Source organism: Typopeltis vanoorti, chromosome 22 (genome assembly GCF_054136105.1).
Source record: "Typopeltis vanoorti isolate ZY-2024b chromosome 22, IOZ_Tvanoo_1.0, whole genome shotgun sequence".
Lineage (NCBI taxonomy): Eukaryota > Metazoa > Arthropoda > Arachnida > Uropygi > Thelyphonidae > Typopeltis > Typopeltis vanoorti.
Genome location: NC_143570.1, coordinates 30,753,010 through 30,770,589, shown reverse-complemented (window position 1 = coordinate 30,770,589; position 17,580 = coordinate 30,753,010). Strand labels below are relative to the sequence as shown.

Sequence of the window (17,580 nt, the reverse complement as noted above, 5' to 3'; positions counted from 1 at the left end):
GAATCAGTATTAGCAGTTGCATGCCTATATGAAAATCAGCAATTTTTGCAACGTTTCTAATTCAGCAGCCAGTATGTGTACAAAATCAAACCCAAATTCTAATGACTAAAATGATAGATCAAGCAGGCTCTAGTCTAAAAGGTCTACTATAGCTCATATTTTTATATTATTTATTTATTACAATTTATCTTCAAAAAATATGCAAAAACCTTAACTGAAGAACCAAATTTACAAATAAATGACACAAATATCAACCACAAATATGAAGATCATGTTATTTTTGCAGAATCTTGAGCACACTTGAAAAAGTCAATAAAACTTTTAGTGAAGAATGCAAAACTTATGGGATGAAAATCAATCTAAGCAAAACAATAAGAAAACAGGAAGAGAAGAGTAAAAAATTTATTGAACATGTAAATTTCATTACATGCTCAATAAACTTAGAAAATCATATACTTGAACATGTAATGATTTGCATATCTCAGTAGCCTAGTCACAGAAATGGGAAAATACAGACTAAATGTAGATGGTTTAATATGAATAAATTACACAAAATATGGGGAAAAAATAGTATTTCAAAATAACATGATCTTCAAAATATGAAGATCATGTTATTTTTGCAGAATCTTGAGCACACTTGAAAAAGTCAATAAAACTTTTAGTGAAGAATGCAAAACTTATGGGATGAAAATCAATCTAAGCAAAACAATAAGAAAACAGGAAGAGAAGAGTAAAAAATTTATTGAACATGTAAATTTCATTACATGCTCAATAAACTTAGAAAATCATATACTTGAACATGTAATGATTTGCATATCTCAGTAGCCTAGTCACAGAAATGGGAAAATACAGACTAAATGTAGATGGTTTAATATGAATAAATTACACAAAATATGGGGAAAAAATAGTATTTCAAAAAGCCTCAAATTAAGAGACTAAAACCATTATTATATGAAGTCAAGACATGAAGATTCAATCAGAAAGAGATACAGAAAATCACAGCATTCAAAAAGAAATGCTTAAGAAAAAAAAAAAAAAAGACTCACTGGTCCAAACATATAATAAATAAGTCAAAAACTAACTGAACTACAGAGAAGATATCATAGATATAATTCTCTAGCAACAATTAAAATGGTTTGGAAATTTTCTGAGAATGTCTTCTCAGAAATTACCCAATATAGCCCTGAATAAGGGAAGATGATCAAGAGGAGGACCAAAATGAACTTCGCTACAATCACTGAAAGAAAGATCACAATTATCCAAACTTCAGCGAGATGACAAAAATGGTTAGGGATAGAGTGAGATGGTGGCGATTTGTTCAGGACTTAACCATCATCTGACAGATGAGAAAGAAGAAATCTATTTAAACCACATAAAAATATATATATAAACAATTGTTAACTATAAACATAAAAACACCAAGTTTTAAATACAGTTTCTCTTTAAATTTAAAATTACCTCTTCAACATCATCATCCAACTGTTCACTTGGATCTACTTCTCTTACTAAGTCTTGGAGGCGCTGCTTATTGAGTATCTAAATATGATCAGAAATGAATTAAAATTGTGTAAAATGTAACCCCCCCCCCAGAAATCAGACTCTAGAGCTACAAAACTAATTTGAGAAACAAATAAATTTTTGAGATTACGAATCCATTTATTTGTTTGTTTTTTGGATTTAATGGCACAACTGTGCCAAAAAACACATGTAATAAATAAGGGGTTCATATAGGAATAAAAACTATATATAAAAGTCAAAATAATAAAAAATCATAAATGAAACAATTCTTAGAAATATAATATTTAATAAATAAGTAATAAACATAAAACCAGTGTAGTAAAACAAATGTAAAAGAAGAGTATAAAACAGATGAAAAGCACAAAATGTACATAAATCTGAGATTTTATTAAAAAGATATTTACTATAACTAAAACACACACACCACTTATATAACGTGGTAAAGATTAATACTCTGTAAAAACTTAAAAATCAGGTGGACAATTTATGAGTCTGATAAAATCTGCCTAAGTGGGTAGGTAGGTAGGGCTCAAAAAGAATATAAAAGGGGCTAAAAGCGACTGTGTTCGTTGGTGAAACGAGGGCAGTCAATTAAAATATTGGGTGATAGTTCAAAGTCACAAATAGGCATGTCATCATCCCTCAGAAGGATGGAGTGGTGAGGTAACAATGACTTATGTGGAGCAAGGCAAGAACAACTTCCTCTGTTCAAACCCTGCATATGCTAGACTGCCATAATTTAATTTCAGGCTTCATTTGGTAGAGCTTATTATTACTCTCTCTCTCTCTCTCTCTGTTCCAAAGATAGCTGCCATTGGAATAGGAGCTTTTGTCTGACAATCTTCAGATAATCTGTGTATATGGTACAAACAGATGGTGGATGTTTGAGAAACAAGCTGACCTTCATGCAATATCTGCAGCAAGGTCAGTCAGATGCTGAAGCCTTGTTTCCTTTAATACCAACATGCTTAGAATACAACAGAAGCATACATCAAAGTGTAGCTTCTATAACTGGAAAAAAAAAAAAAGTGTCGACTTCAAGAGTGCACCGGATGTTGCTATAGTTCTAGATTTCTTATTCTCTGAAGAGAGCTTTGAGAGTCTGCATATATCATACACCTTTGATAGCAGTGGAATCTGAAGTATTTTAGAGCAAGCTCTATCGCATACAGGCCTGTTGTAAAGTTGTTTCATTCTAGTGGGATTTGTACAGAGTCTGGAAAGACAGTAGAAGATCCCACTAGATCCTCCAATTTTGAGCCATCTATTCAAACAGGCACAAAATCAGAATATTCAGTTCTATAAGCTTCAAGAAGCTGCTGGTAGGGATGGAAAATTTCAGTTGCTTGCTATAAGAAAAGCTGCATGCTGGCATGTATGATTGCCACGGTGGATGCGAGTTTGGTGGCATCTGAGTTATGTTGTCTAATTGCTAACTGCTATTTCTGGAGCTTTCTGCAAACCAGAGGATTTTATGGCAGTCTGTCAAGTGTTGTAGAGATTCTCTCATTGTGGCTAAAAATTAGTTGAATACGTGGGATGATCTGGAAGGGATTTTATTTTAGTTATGTACACAAAAACTCTGCCATAGGTGGAGCTTATGCTCATCCCTATGCCAGTCCTAAGCCCGGTTAAAAGAGGAAGGTTGAGCGATGGGCTAATCACCCATCCTTGTAAAAAATCCTTGATTACAGAAACCATAAGTGAAGCAAGAAATCCCTTGCTACAACCTGTAGTCTCCCAACAGACGAATATTTACAGGACTTGAGAGGGGAGCCAACATCTATGATGCAGATGGGGCCAAGTCTTATGGAACCTCACTTGCAGATGAAGTCAATCACTCACCCTAAAATTAAACTTAAAATCGGAACATGAACATTCGCACAATGTATCAAATTGGAAATACTAGACAGATAGTCAATGAGATGAGTAAATATGGTATTGATATCTTAGAAATTGCTAAGACAAGATGGACAGGTTTTGGTGAGATAAGAACAACCGACAAATACTGCATATTATATTCAGGAGATGATGAAAGACACGAGAAAGGAGTTGAAGTGATTGTAAGTGAGAAAGCAAGGAAAAGTCTGATGGAATGGAACCCAATAAATAATTAAATAATTAAAACTAGTTTTTTTCCAGACTTATGAAATTGACCATCGTACAAGCATATGCACCCGCAAATGATGCCGGAGAAATGGAGAAAGCACAGTTCTATGATCAACTCCAAAAAGGGATTGACAAAGTTCCTAAACATGACTTGTTAATTTTGATGGGAGACATGAATGCTTGAGTAGGGAAAAGAAAGACGGAAGATGAATGTGCTATAGAAAACAAAGCGAGTGGTGAACTTTTTACATCCTTCTGTGAATTAAATTGGAATAAGAAGTCCAATAAAGATGGAAAGTTAAATGTTAAATATGACTCTATAACAAATATTGAATCCCCTTTCAAAGAGATACCAAATAATCAATTTGAATTTCATGTAAACATGAGAGAGATCATGGTGCAAGAAATCATGGAAGCAATCAAGATCCAAAAAAATAGAAAAGCAAGTGGAAATTATAACATTAATGCTGAACTGCTCAAAGCTGACCTAAAAACATCAGCAACTATATTGTATGAACTGTTCAATTTCATATGGAATTCTGAGAAAGTTTCAAATACCTGGAAAGAGTATTTGAAAATCTTCACTAGAATCATAATAAACAGAATAAAAAATAGTACTGAGAAAATTCTGAGAACAGAACAAGCAGGCTTTAGAAATGGAAGAAGCACATTGAATCAAATTTTTATTCTTAGAAATATAATTGAACAGTGTTGAACTAAATTCAACTATGCATCTCAATTTTATTGATTTTGCCAAAGCTTTCGACAGTATAGACAATGAATGCCTATGAAAAATCCTGAAAATTTATGGATTCACAGACAAAATAATAAATATTATAAAACATTTATATGATGGAGGTAAAGGACAAATTCTATTAAATGGAACAACTTCCGAAAGTTTTTACATCAAAACTGGTGTTAAGTAAGGTTGTGTCATGTCTGGAACACTTTTCAACATTGTCATAGATTGGTAATGAGGTACACCCTGAAAACTGGAATAAGATGGAACATTAACACCACATTAGAAGATTTGGACTATGCTGACGACATTGTACTACTATCATCTAAATTCAAAGACATGAAAATTAAGACAGCAAAGTTAGAGGAAACTGCTAAACAAATTAGTTTTCTTCTAATTGATGTGTAAACCTAACTATTAAAGATCAACAGTAAAAAGAATGACCTAATCTTTATAAATGGAAATCAAGTAGAAGTGACAAACACTAAACACTTTTAATTACCTCAGAGCAACTGTCAACATGGAAGGTGGTACTAACGAAGACACTGCAATAAAAATAAAAAAATCTTGCTACGAATTTAAGACTTTACAGAAAATTTGGAAACCGTCCAACATAAAAACAAACTTAAAGTTGCAAATTTTTAATTCAACTGTTAAATCTGTACTACATTATGGAAGTGAAACATGGAAATTAACCAAACAACAAGAAAATAAAATTGATGCCTTCCAAACAAAATGTCTTCGCAAAATTTACTGGCCAAATAAAATCTCAAATATTGAAATTTATAACAAAACCAAAACCAAACCCATTACAATAACGTTAAAGAAATGCAGATGGACATGGATAGCCCATGTATTGAGAATGCTAACATCAGAACACACAAGAATAGCATTGTAATGGACGTCTGATTGTAAAAAGAAGAGGGGGAAGACCCAAAACGACATGGTGCCGGATGGTAATCAAAGAACGAAACAAACTAGGACGGCCGAGCTGGGGGAGTGCAAGAGAAGTGGCACCGGACCGAAGAGGATGGCATGCTAAACTCGTGGCCTCATGCACCTTATAGACATAAAGAGCAATAAGTCAAGTAAGTCATGTATAGCAGAGACATCTGCTATATGTAATGTGATGTGCATGTACTGGAGTGACATTGTGCTGAATCGAAGCGACAAATGTGGTTCATTTGCTTCATCATACAGGCTAGGAATAGGTAATGTGCAAAATGCTCCAGTTGCAACTCTGATGGCTTGATGGTGAATAGGATCTAGTCATCACAGCATACTCTCGGTGGCAAAAGCATAGACTTGGGACCCACAGTCAAGTTTGGATCTTATCAATACCCTATGCAAAGAACATCTGTCAGCACCTCAGCAGATGGAAGATAGATTGCATAGAATGTTCACTGCTTTACAGCACTTGTCTCATAACTGACGTACGTGAGGGCAGAAACTGAGTTTACTGTTAAATATCAGTCCCAAGAACTTGGCTTCTGATGCAACTGGGATTAGTGATTGTCCTAGTTGGAGTTCTGGGTCAGGATGAAGACTATGTTTACAGCAAAAGTGCATACAAACTGTCTTCTGCTGTGAAAATATCTGAAACCATTTTTGTAAGTGCCCATTTTTGAGAGATGGTTAATGGCCTGCTGCAACTGTTTTTCTATGACCCTCATATTACATGAGTGACAGAAGATGATCAAGTCATCCATACATAAGGCATTACTAACTGTTGAAGGAAGTTGTTTGTTATCAAGTTAACCTTGATTGGAAAAAGCATGATGCTTAACAAAGAACCTTGTGGGACTCTCTCTTCTTGGCTATAGGGGCAGGAGAGGGCAGTTCTCATTTGGAAGGTTTAGTTAGATAAGAAGTTTTTGATAAAAAGAGGGAGATTCCCTGCAAGATAAAAATTATTTAAGCCTTTGAAGTATTCCACATCTCCAAGCAGTGTCATATGTTTTTCCATATCGAAGAAAACTGATACTAGATGCTTGCATTTAAGAAAGGCATGTCTAAGGATGCCTCCAGCTGAAGAAAATGATCAGTGGTAGAATGATATTTTTGGATGCCAGATTGTGTTCAGGAAAAGAGGTTATTTCTTTCTTTCTTTCTTTCTCTCTCCCCCCCAGAAATTCCAGAATCTTGCACTAGCAGCTGGCCAGAGCAATTGAATGGTAGCTATTTAGGAATTTTGGATCCTTTGCTTAGGAAAGACAATTATAATTGCCTTTTGCCAAGTATCGAGAACTATGCTCTCAAGAAAATTTTGTAAAGATGCAGCAGTTAGTCCATGGTGATTGTTGATAGATGTTTTACCATCTTGTAATGGATATTTTCTGGTCCAACACCAGTTGAACAACATTTAAGCAAAGCAGCTTTCATTTCTCCTTTGATAAATAGTCTGCTGTTTTTTCTGCATTCCTTTTTTGGTCCCTGCCCAAAAAAGGAAAGCAACATCTTCTTACCTCTCCAAAAAAGGACCTTGGAGAGGTACAAAGATGTTGCTGATGTTTTTGCAAAAGTCTCACAGAGTGTGTCAGCAATCGCTGTTGGATCCGCAACTGTGCAAACAGTGCTCGAAGATAGAGAGCCAGATTTATTCTCACACTTTGCTGTTGGTAGATGTTGATATAGAAGTAAACTGGATTCAGGATTCCTTTTTGGCTCTGATGCCTGATGTGTGTCTTGCTCAGGCTCGAGCTTGTTTGATCAATTGTTGTTGTTGTGGGGTTTCTGCAAGAAATACACCAAGCTTTCTGAGCTTCTTTGGCTGCTGTGCAATCATCATTCCATCATGGCTTAGGAAAATGTAGTAACTGACTAATGTTTTAGGAATTGCAGTTGTGGCTGCTGCTATAATTCACTGTTACAATCATTGATAGGAGATGAACTGACTACTGCAGAATCAAAAACTGCTAATGAGGAAAAGGTGGATCAGTCAGCATGCTCAATTTTCCATTGTGATATCTTCGATATAGCACATGGTTGTCCATGTAGAAGAGTGGCTATCACAGGAAAGTGATTGCTCCCAAACAGGTTGTCATCAGTTTCCCACTTAAACAGTAAGAAAAGGGAGGGTGAGCAGATAGATAAGTCAATGACAGTGAACGTTTGGGTAGGCATAAGGAAGAAGGTATTGCTTCCTGTATTTAAGAGGGAGAGAGATTATTGTCGTCAAGTATATGTTCAACAACACTTCCTCTGATGTTTGTTTGTTTGGGTACTACCTGACAGTGTTATGTCCATTTAAACTGGTCATTAAAAGGGATTTGTTGGAATGGGGGGGTATGATTGCCCACAAGGATGGTGATTCCTCATTAGGTATTGCCATACCCTGTCCTGTCTTTATGAATAATGGTAACATTATGAAAAGCCAGATCATCACTCAGTTTTAGGTATGTTTCCTACAAGCAGAACCATACTGGTTTATACTTCTGTAAAAGAGCCTTGATGTTGTCTCTATGTTATGTTGGAATCTGCAACAATTCCATTGTAGGAATACTTCCATTATTTCTTTTTGGTAGTATCATCTGGCTTGCTATGATAAGTGGTTGTGTTTTCATTAGTCATGAATTTTTTATTTTTATTTTTTTTTCTTTTTGGAAAATTGTAGACGGCCAGTATCTATAATTTCTTCTTCTTCAGGAAAATATCCAACACTTCATTAAATTCCCCACCCTCTAGGGCACTCGGTCTATTGTTTCATCTTCCTGAAGAGGAGCAGAGGTATCCATGCTATCTGCTGATGGGCCATCTAATAAATGGTCTGGAGGCATATATTTGATCCTTTGTTGTAGACGTTGGAATATTTTTTTAATAAGAGGGTTTTCACATAGTGGGATCCTTTTTGGCATATTTTCGGGAGTGAATCCATAATGATTTCTCTCTCCTTCATTTGCTCAAAGGAGATAGAGAGCAAATATATCTTTCAGGAATTTTGTAGTTGCTAGAGGATGGGATTGATATCCTTGTTAATGTCCAGCAAACTTTCTTTACAGTTGCCTACTCAGCATAAGAGGGTTTAGCAGATGCTGTTGCTACTGTTATGGTATACTGCGCTTTTTGCTTCCTGGTATGTGATGCACTGCTTTATTTGTAACTTTGGTATCTCCGTTTCTTCCTTTCACCTTCGGCATCTTAGTAGTATGCCGGGTGGTCTCCCTCATAGAGAATTTTGGTATTCTGCTCTTGCAGTCTTGATTTTATTTTCATATTCTTTACTGCCACATCGGGTATAGATCGCAGAGCCACGACAGACAGTTTGAGAATTACCATATTTCTGATATCTGAAGCACTGTAAGGGATTTGGGATATAGAGCCATACTGGACAGTTGAGGTGTCTCACTTTGACAGATGTTGGTGGATTTGGTTTGTTAAAGGTAAAGATGATATTTCTAGTGGGAACCAGATGTCCATCACTATTCTTTCTATGGCTGTCACTCCTTGGTTTTTGATTTTGGAGCATATCTCTTCATTGGGAACAACAAGGAGTTCCTACTTGGATATTACACCTCTAGAGAAGTGTACAGTTTAGGGGCAGATGTTTTGCTCTTGCAGTCTTTATTTTATTTTAATGTTTTTTACTGCCACATCGGGTACAGATCGCAGAGCCACGACAGGCAGTTCGAGAATTACCATATTTCTGATATCTGAAGCACTGTAAGGGATTTGGGATATAGAGCCATACTGGAGAGATGAGGTGTCTCACTTTGACAGATGTTGGTGGTTTTGGTTTGTTAAAGGTAAAGATGATATTTCTAGTGTATAACCAGATGCCCATCCCTATGTATCACTGTTCTTTCTATAACTGTCACTCCTTGGTTTTTGATTTTGGAGCATATCTCTTCATTGAGAACAACAAGGAGATCCTACTTGGATATTACACCTCTAGAAAAGTGTAAAGTTTAGTGGGGGTGATTGTAATTGGTATCCTCCTAATAGATGTGGAGCATTTTTTCTGATTGTGCTGATATAACTGCTTTAATAAGTATATCTCCTGAACACAGTTTCTTTACATTTTTTGGAGTTCTTTCCAACCCTTCTGAATAAAAAAAAGTAAATTTTTCCAATTGGACATTCACTATTGAGTGTATAATTAGGAACTGTGGTGTATTTGTTGCAGCCTCTGATGTTTTTCGTTTCTTACTTTGCTTTTCTGTTGATAATTCTATTGTGTCTGTACCTGTTTGGGGACCCTGATAAACAAGAGGAAGAAGAAATGTTCATTCTCAGGAGTTGGATTCAGTGCCAGAGTTCCTCACCCACCACAGAGATGCAAATGGACACCCATTCATCAACAAGCAATGACTACACTCAAGAGTGGAACACAAGAACTATCCCAGATGCTATATGAGTACCACAGCGAGCCTTGGCCCTGTACTCAGACCATGGGAAAGGAGACTTACTCCAACACTCTTGACTCTTGCAGGCAAGTGAGCTAGCTGATTGATCCTGGCCAGGCCATCCAGGACCACCCATCTTACTGAAGCAGAGGCCAAAGCAATACAAGACTACCAGCATCCCCCTTTCTGGATGTCCACAGGTTGCATCACATGGCAGCAAGGTGTTAGATCCCAGTGATGGTAGCCTGGAATACAGAATAGCAAGAAACATTCAGGGAAAGTAGAGCGAAGTATATGGGAAGAAAAGCATTGACAAAGAATAAACATGAGAAGGGCCAGTACCATCACGGGGAGGTCCTCTCCACCATGAACAGGTGCCTCGCATGAAGGGGATCTGATTGTGTACTGAAAATTCTGATCTTTATTATTAACAAATACAGATGTTAAAAGAAAAAAAAAAAAAAGACTGAAGGAGGAACTGTAGTGTTATTCCCAACAGAATCACACTACATTCAGAAACAGTAGTTTTTAAAGTTTTTTTCCCCTATGCCTTTTTTCTAAGCCTTACCAAGAAATTAAAAAATAATGATCATATGTAGATAGCCAATGGATATAACTGTTTAAACATTCAATAAATCATTAACAATACTGTCATGTACAAGAACAGCAGAGACATCAAGTGAGTTTCAGCTTATAAGAATTCTAACCAGATCTGCCAAGTCCACTGCTTTTTACTGGTTATAATTCTAATTAAAATTATATTTCTGAAAGGAAAACTATTATTATAACTCTCAGAGTGAACTCCATTTTCTCAAAGATATAATTCTAATTATAGAGATACATTTTCAAAAACTTGTACTATTATAACCTTCAAAGAGACAACTTGTCGTAGAATAAATTAATAGGTTAATAAGCTAACACTTTTACTCACAGGTTTGAAGATGTGATATACAGACCAAATTTGATTAGAATTCTTGCAAACTATTTAGAGATCCTTTTTATATAGGATTCAGAAATCCTCTGGATGTCCCTTAGGTAGCCAATACTATTAATGATTTATTGAACAGTTATATCCATTAGCAATCAAGGTATTTATTTATTTTGGTTTGAAGATATATATTTCAATTCCCTAGTTATGTTCAATTCAAAATACAGTAAGTACAAGCATGGCACAAAGAGCCCTGACAACTTCCTAATTTTTGCAGTAAATGATGTCTGATAAATAAAATTACCTGTGAATGTGACATTCTGTAACACAAAAAGGAATCATATAACCTGCAATAATACCTTGCACCCATGACCATTATGTCATGCATACAAGTTACTAGTGTCAAGAAATGGAAACTAGAGTTACTAATTTCATTTTTAAGTAAATTGGATGTGTATATAAAGAATTTTTATAAAATGAAGTATGGTCTGTTTTAGAGCCAAAAACTATACAGGTTGTAAAACAGACATTAAAAATTTGAAACCATATGCAAGGTTGCAGGAATATCATTGTAAGCTAAAGCAAGAGATACCTGACTAATAACTACTATATCTTCAAACTGTTTGAAAATTTTATTCTTTCAATTAAAATATTCAACATTAATAGAAAAACTGAAAAGTTCTTTAATATCTTATGAAAAATCTCAGAAGAAACCAATGTTCTGGATGTGAATGTTTACAGTGAGACCAAAGGACAAGTAATCATAAGTTAGTTATCTTTCAGTTTAAAATCTTTTTGTTTTTTAAAATCAGCTGTATTCTTTATATGAATGGTCAGTGAATTTTCCAAGAATGCTAGACAACTGTTCATCCAGTCAGTGAGCCAATGGATCTACCACAGATCTCACAAGAATATTCTTTTTTTTTTTTTTTTTTTTATCTATTTTAGAGAAATCATAAGTCTGGGGATTTATGCATGGTAAATGTAGCTTGATAATAAGAGAAGATTCCCAGAAAACCACTTGCTTTATCTAATTTCATTTAGCCAGTTACGTTGAACTAGTTATTATATTACATGCAGATCTATCATGGAGCAATTTAATTTCTAGTTGTATTCTTAGCATATTCATAATTTAGCTACATCTGGCATTTATTGATCTGGAGAAAGCATACGATAGAGTGCCAAGGCAAGAAGTCTGGAGGTGTCTGAGGGAGAAGAAGGTTCCGGAGAAATATGTCAGGTTGGTGCGGGAAAAGTACAGAAATGTGAAGACGAATGTTCGGACCTGTCTGGGACAGACAGAAAGTTTTCAAGTAACAGTTGGCTTGCATCAAGGGTCAGCATTAAGTCCGTTTCTGTTTAATATTGTGATGGAGGTGGTAACAGAGGAGGTGAGAGAAGATGCGCCTTGGACAATTTTGTATGCAGATGACATCTTGCTGTGTGAGGATTCAAGAGAAGATGCAGGAACTAAACTGGAAAGATGGAGAAAAGTACTGGAAGAGAGAGGTATGAGACTGAGCAGAAGTAAGACAGAGTATATGTGTTGCACAGTGGGCAGCAGACAGGAGACAGATCTGCAGCTGGAAGGAAATGTCATCAGGAAGGTGAGAGACTTTAGATACTTAGGTTCAACATGGAAGAAGATGGAGGAGCTGAGAAGGAAGTGGGATGCAGGATACAAGTGGGTTGGAGGAACTGGAGGGAGACGGCTGGAGTGTTATGCGATAAGAGGGTGCCGATCAATCTGAAAGGCAAAATCTATAGGACAGTAGTAAGGCCACCTATGACATATGCTATAGAAACTGTGGCCCTGAGGAAAAATAACATCAGCAGGACGGAAGTAGCAGAGATGAGAATGCTTAGGTGGATGTACGGTGTGACCAGAAAGGATCATCTGAGAAATGACTATGTCAGGGGAACAGTGAAAGTTATGAACTTAGGAGCGAAAATACAGGAGGCAAGGTTGAGATGGTTTAGTTATATGATGAGGAGGGAGGATGAATATGTGGGAAGAACGGTCATGCAGATGGATGTGTAAGGAAGGCGGAAGCGTGGGCGGCCAAAGAAGAGATGGAGGGAGCTGGTAGAAGAGGACTTAAGGATGAAGAACTTGGATGTGGTGACAGCCCAAGACAGGAAGGTGTGGAGGAGACTCATTATCAACAGTGACCCCACTTAAGTGGGAGAAGCTGCAGAAGAAGATTCTTAGAGTATTCATAATTACTGTGATTTTGTCTTTATCTGAAATAATTATATTACTGTTAAAGCAGAGAGAGAGAGAGAGAGAGAGAGAGAGAGAGAGAGAGAGAGAGATCATAATGCCTGTATTTCTGGAAGAGGCATATCATACACTTTGGACTTGTGTAATATCAGTGAAACTTATTCTGTTTTTTTTGCTTTTTTTTTTTTTTAATTAATTAATTATAACATCAGTATAAGTTATTCATCATGTTGCTGAAGTATAGTCAGTAGTTCATTAATGCAGTGACTGATATGACAGGATTGATATGATATGAGTAGAGAAAACTATGACTATGAACCGTAGGTTTTTAGGATATTAAGAAATCTCTATTTGAGTAAGAGATTGGATGAGATATCAATTCATGTTTTACAGAAAGTGCAAGAGAAATGGCAGTGCCAAAAATAGGTGGTGTAAGGCTCAGCAACTACAAGAAATTAATAAGGCTAGGGATTCAGAAGTAATAGTGGACAGAGCTGAAGTTCACAGGAGAGATTACAAAAGTCAGCAAAGTTAAGAAACATACTGACAAACAGGATTAACAAGGTTATTATAAGAGGGAGAGAAAACAGTTCACAATCTGGACTAGTGTACACAGATTTAGTCACCTGGGTTTTTTTCTTGGGGGAACATAGAAGTCACAGAGGATTCTGCGGAGAATGGCCAAAATGCAACTAGTTTGTGGAGTGCTTCCTATGAGGATGGACTGATTCTGACAGACAACAAAGAAGGGATATGGTGGAAACATAAGTTACTAAGTGGACTTTTATAACAGAGCTAAAAATCTTTCAATGCATGACTGGACAAAAGAGAACAAGGGGTCGATCCTTGAAATTGTACAGCGTGGTTAGCAAAGATGCAAAATAACAATTTTTTTCTTGAGGTCCAGAGGTAGTTGTGAGCAATGTCAGTAAAAGCATTTAAGGAGAGGTATAATAGGCACTGTAAATAATGTAACATTAGTGTGAGCCTCCCTTGATATGTCTTCAGACTTCATGGAGTAATGTAATAATCACTTATGAGAAAATTAACTGCAGCTGTCAGATGGGTATGGTGGTATTTTTGCCAAGTCTAGAATTATTTTTGTTAATACAATGAATATGCTTTAGCCATGAGAATTCTTTAGTTCAGTGGTCGGCAACCTTCTTAATATGAAGGGTGCAATACTGCAAGCGCCATGACGCTCGCAGGTGCTGCATTGTCGACTCCTCCTGATTTAAATAATTAAACTTAAAATTACAAATGGCATGAATGGTTTTGAAATGTCTTTCTATATTACTTTTTTAGCCACACTCTATTATTGCATAATAAACAAATACATTTGCTATTATCATTGATAAAGCAAGGCGCATCTGAACTGACAGGCACATGCTAATTGTTAATACGAACATTCTTTTTGTATTCATTTTTAATGGTATTTTATATTCATTCATATATGACAAAAATATGTTGTAAAAGCAAGGTAAATAAAATAATGTTAAAATTTGAAATCTCATTTTTCGTAAAAACAAGTAACCATAGAATTTCTAAGAGTGAATGAGAGAAAAAAATGCTTGTGTCAAGAGCCCTCCGTAATTTTCAAATTTTATATTGCGCTCTTCATATTAAAAAAGGTTGCTGACCTCTGCAAGATGTGCTTTACATTTATGGAAAATACTAAGGAAAGAGGTCTGGATCTTGCTCCACCTTTACTACGAGTTGCCCATAAGTCACTACTTATGCTTGCATCCGCCGAAACTTTTAGTTTCTATATATTTGGCACGAAACTCTTGTAGTTTCTATATTCGGCTATGAAATAATATTGGATTCAATATTCACTTAATTTGTACCATCACGTATTATATTTGAAGTGTTTCTTCTTTATGTTTTCTTGCATTTTAACACATACTAGTAATGAATATATCTCTCAGATATACTGCGATCTACGCTGCAAACACCAAAGCACTTTTCAATAATTTCTCTGAGGGCGCACTAAAAATTCACTGTGGGAGCCATGGTGCCTGCAGGTACTGCGTTGCCGACCTTTGCTTTAGTTTATTCCAGTTCTCTCAAAGAATTCAATTTGTGTGTGTGTGTGTGTCTCACTGAGTTAATTTTTTCCCAGATACCTCTGTCTTGTGTCAGCAATTCTGCTTTTCTCCATCTCTCCCAACCAGCCATTGTTCTTTCCAATGCTGTCATTCTCATCATCAAATTCCTGACATGTACCCTCAAGGGGGGTGTACAGGATATAATAGTACTACACAAAAAATATACTTCATTACCAATTTCCTATCTACAATTTTCCTCCAAATCAGTATGTTACTTGTCAAGACTCCAACATTATCAGATCATATATTTCTATTGTCTAAGGCACTTTGTACCGTATCAATTCACCTATATCATTGTCTTACTCTGGGTCGTTTTCCAACCAACCGGGCAGAAAACAATTGTTTTGCTAAGCTTTCCTTACCCATTCTGTTTAAGTTACCATACCACCTGAGATTAGCTCTGCAAACGCATTCCTGGATGCTGACAATGTCAAGTTCTTTTCTAATATCCTCATTTTTAATATGATATTACCATTGATGCCATTCACACCTTTAATCTTTCTCAGGACTCTCATGTCTGCGGTCTCTAGTCTGTGGTCAAGGGTTTTACTTTTGACCCAGCTCTCAGATCCATAAGTTAAAATTGGTTTGAACACTGTCTTGTATACAACTAATTTAGTGTTCTGACTAATTTCTCTCTTATTCCATATGAATTTATTCAATTGACTTCAAACCATACTAGCTTTGTTGATTCTGTTGTCTATTTACATATTTAATTTACCATCTTCACTAAAAATCGTGCCTACGTAGCTGAAATGTTTTACTTGTTCCACAGGTTCTCCATTCACAACACAATTGACATTTTCAATGATTCTGCCTATTTTCATTGTCTTTGTCTTTTTATTGCTGACCTTCATAGCATATTTTTACAACAGTTATTCAATTTAGTCAGGGAATCTTGCAAACTTGTAGCGGATTTATTTAGAAGTATAACATCGTCCGCATAAAGCAAAGAGCTGACATTAACATATCCAATTCTGATATCATGTTTAATACCACTTTCCTTCATAATGTGATCCATATAGATAATGAATAACAGAGGGGATAATGTACATCCTTGAAAAGGATATCTTTTTCTCCAGTCACCTTTATCATCTCTAACTCCTTTTAAAACATTTTTTTCTCCATTTCTAAGCTTCTTCAACAATCTCCAGAATATCTTACCACCTTCTTGATATTTATTTTATATTTTCTTGCCAAATGACTTTTGTTTAGCTAGTTTTACACAGTGTTTAGCTTTCTTACATTTGTCTCTCTATTCTCTAAGAGCACAAACTGACTTATTTGCCAGGAACTTTTGATATGCTTTCTTCTTTTTCTTCACTGCCTCTTTAACTTCCTGTGTCCACCATAGAGTTCTGATTTTTTATCCTTGCAGACAACCTCACCACATGCCTCTCTGGCTGAATCAATCAGGCTTTTCTTCAAGGTTGCCATTGAATCTCCAACGTTTGGTTCTTGTTCTCAAACTCTCAAAATCTTTGTGTATTTTAGTCTGCAGTTCACATCTGAGAGCTGCTCAACTTTTATTTGCTTTAAAACTTTCTTAAATGTCATTCTTTTCAATATGAAATTCAATTTTATTCCTGCTCAAGACTAAATAGTGATCACTTCCAATTTCAAATCCTCTGTACACTCTGGTGTCCTGCACCAGGGAGAAAACATCACTGTCAACAATAACAGTCAATGAGACTTTTCTTATTCCTTGCCTTTTCTCTCCATGTGAATTTGTGCACATTTTTATGTTGGAACATGGTGTTAGCAATAACCAATCCATGTCCTGAGCAGAAATACAACAGGTATTTGCCATTATTATTAGCTTTGCTCTTGTCTCCAAATTTTCCCAAAATATTTTTGTATGTGTGACAATCACTTCCTACTCTGCTATTTAGATCCCCAATTTTTTGAGACTCTAGCTTTCTCTAGAGCCTCAAAAAAATCCCTCCACTTCTACCTTAGTAGAACCTTCTGTGGGACCATAGACACAAATAAGTCTCATTGTCAAGTTCCCCATTCTGATATTTACCCACATCACTCTACTTGAGACTGCCTGCCATTCAAGAAGATTAGCCTCGCATTTAGTGTTGAATACTATGGCTACTCCTTCTTTTCCTAGAATGTCATTGCCTGAATATAACATTTTGTATTTATTGCTCAGAAAGATTTCACGAGTTTTTGTCTTTTTTGTTTCAGTCATCCCTATTATGTTGATCTGGTACTTATCTAATTCCTTAGCTAGTTCCATTTCTTTGCCGTTCAGGCTTCTTATGTTGATAGTACGAATCTTTAACACTGGTGATCTTGAGTTGGGGTGTGCTTTCAGATTTGTTCCAGTAGCTGACTTTTCGCTGTTTGCCATGGTTCCCCGGCGAAAACAATGCGGGGCCTTGTTTAACCAGGTGACGCCCCAGCTAGCATCAAATTTTGTCATGCTGTACCATCATTTTGTATTTTTGTTTAAGCCAATAAGAATACAATTTGGTCGTCTAAATCCCAAATTGCCAGCCCATCCTCGTTCGTTCAGTATCCAAGTAGATACCCAACAGGGTGCACCACAAGAAGGTGAGGATTGGACATTAGGTCAGAAGCCCTGGTCGGTTCTCCTCATTCCT

The 17,580-nt window shown here is 36.1% G+C and overlaps 1 protein-coding gene across 1 annotated transcript in view; it reads right to left on the bottom strand.

Annotated features, from left to right (window-relative positions):
* Positions 1 to 17,580, bottom strand: part of LOC150094273 (transcription initiation factor TFIID subunit 12-like) — a 108,797-nt gene that overhangs the window by 35,370 nt on the left and 55,847 nt on the right. Inside the window, exon 5 of the mRNA XM_090412324.1 lies at positions 1,459 to 1,536. Coding sequence (XP_090268450.1) covers positions 1,459 to 1,536 — 78 coding nt within the window. The remainder of the gene's footprint in view (positions 1 to 1,458; positions 1,537 to 17,580) is intronic.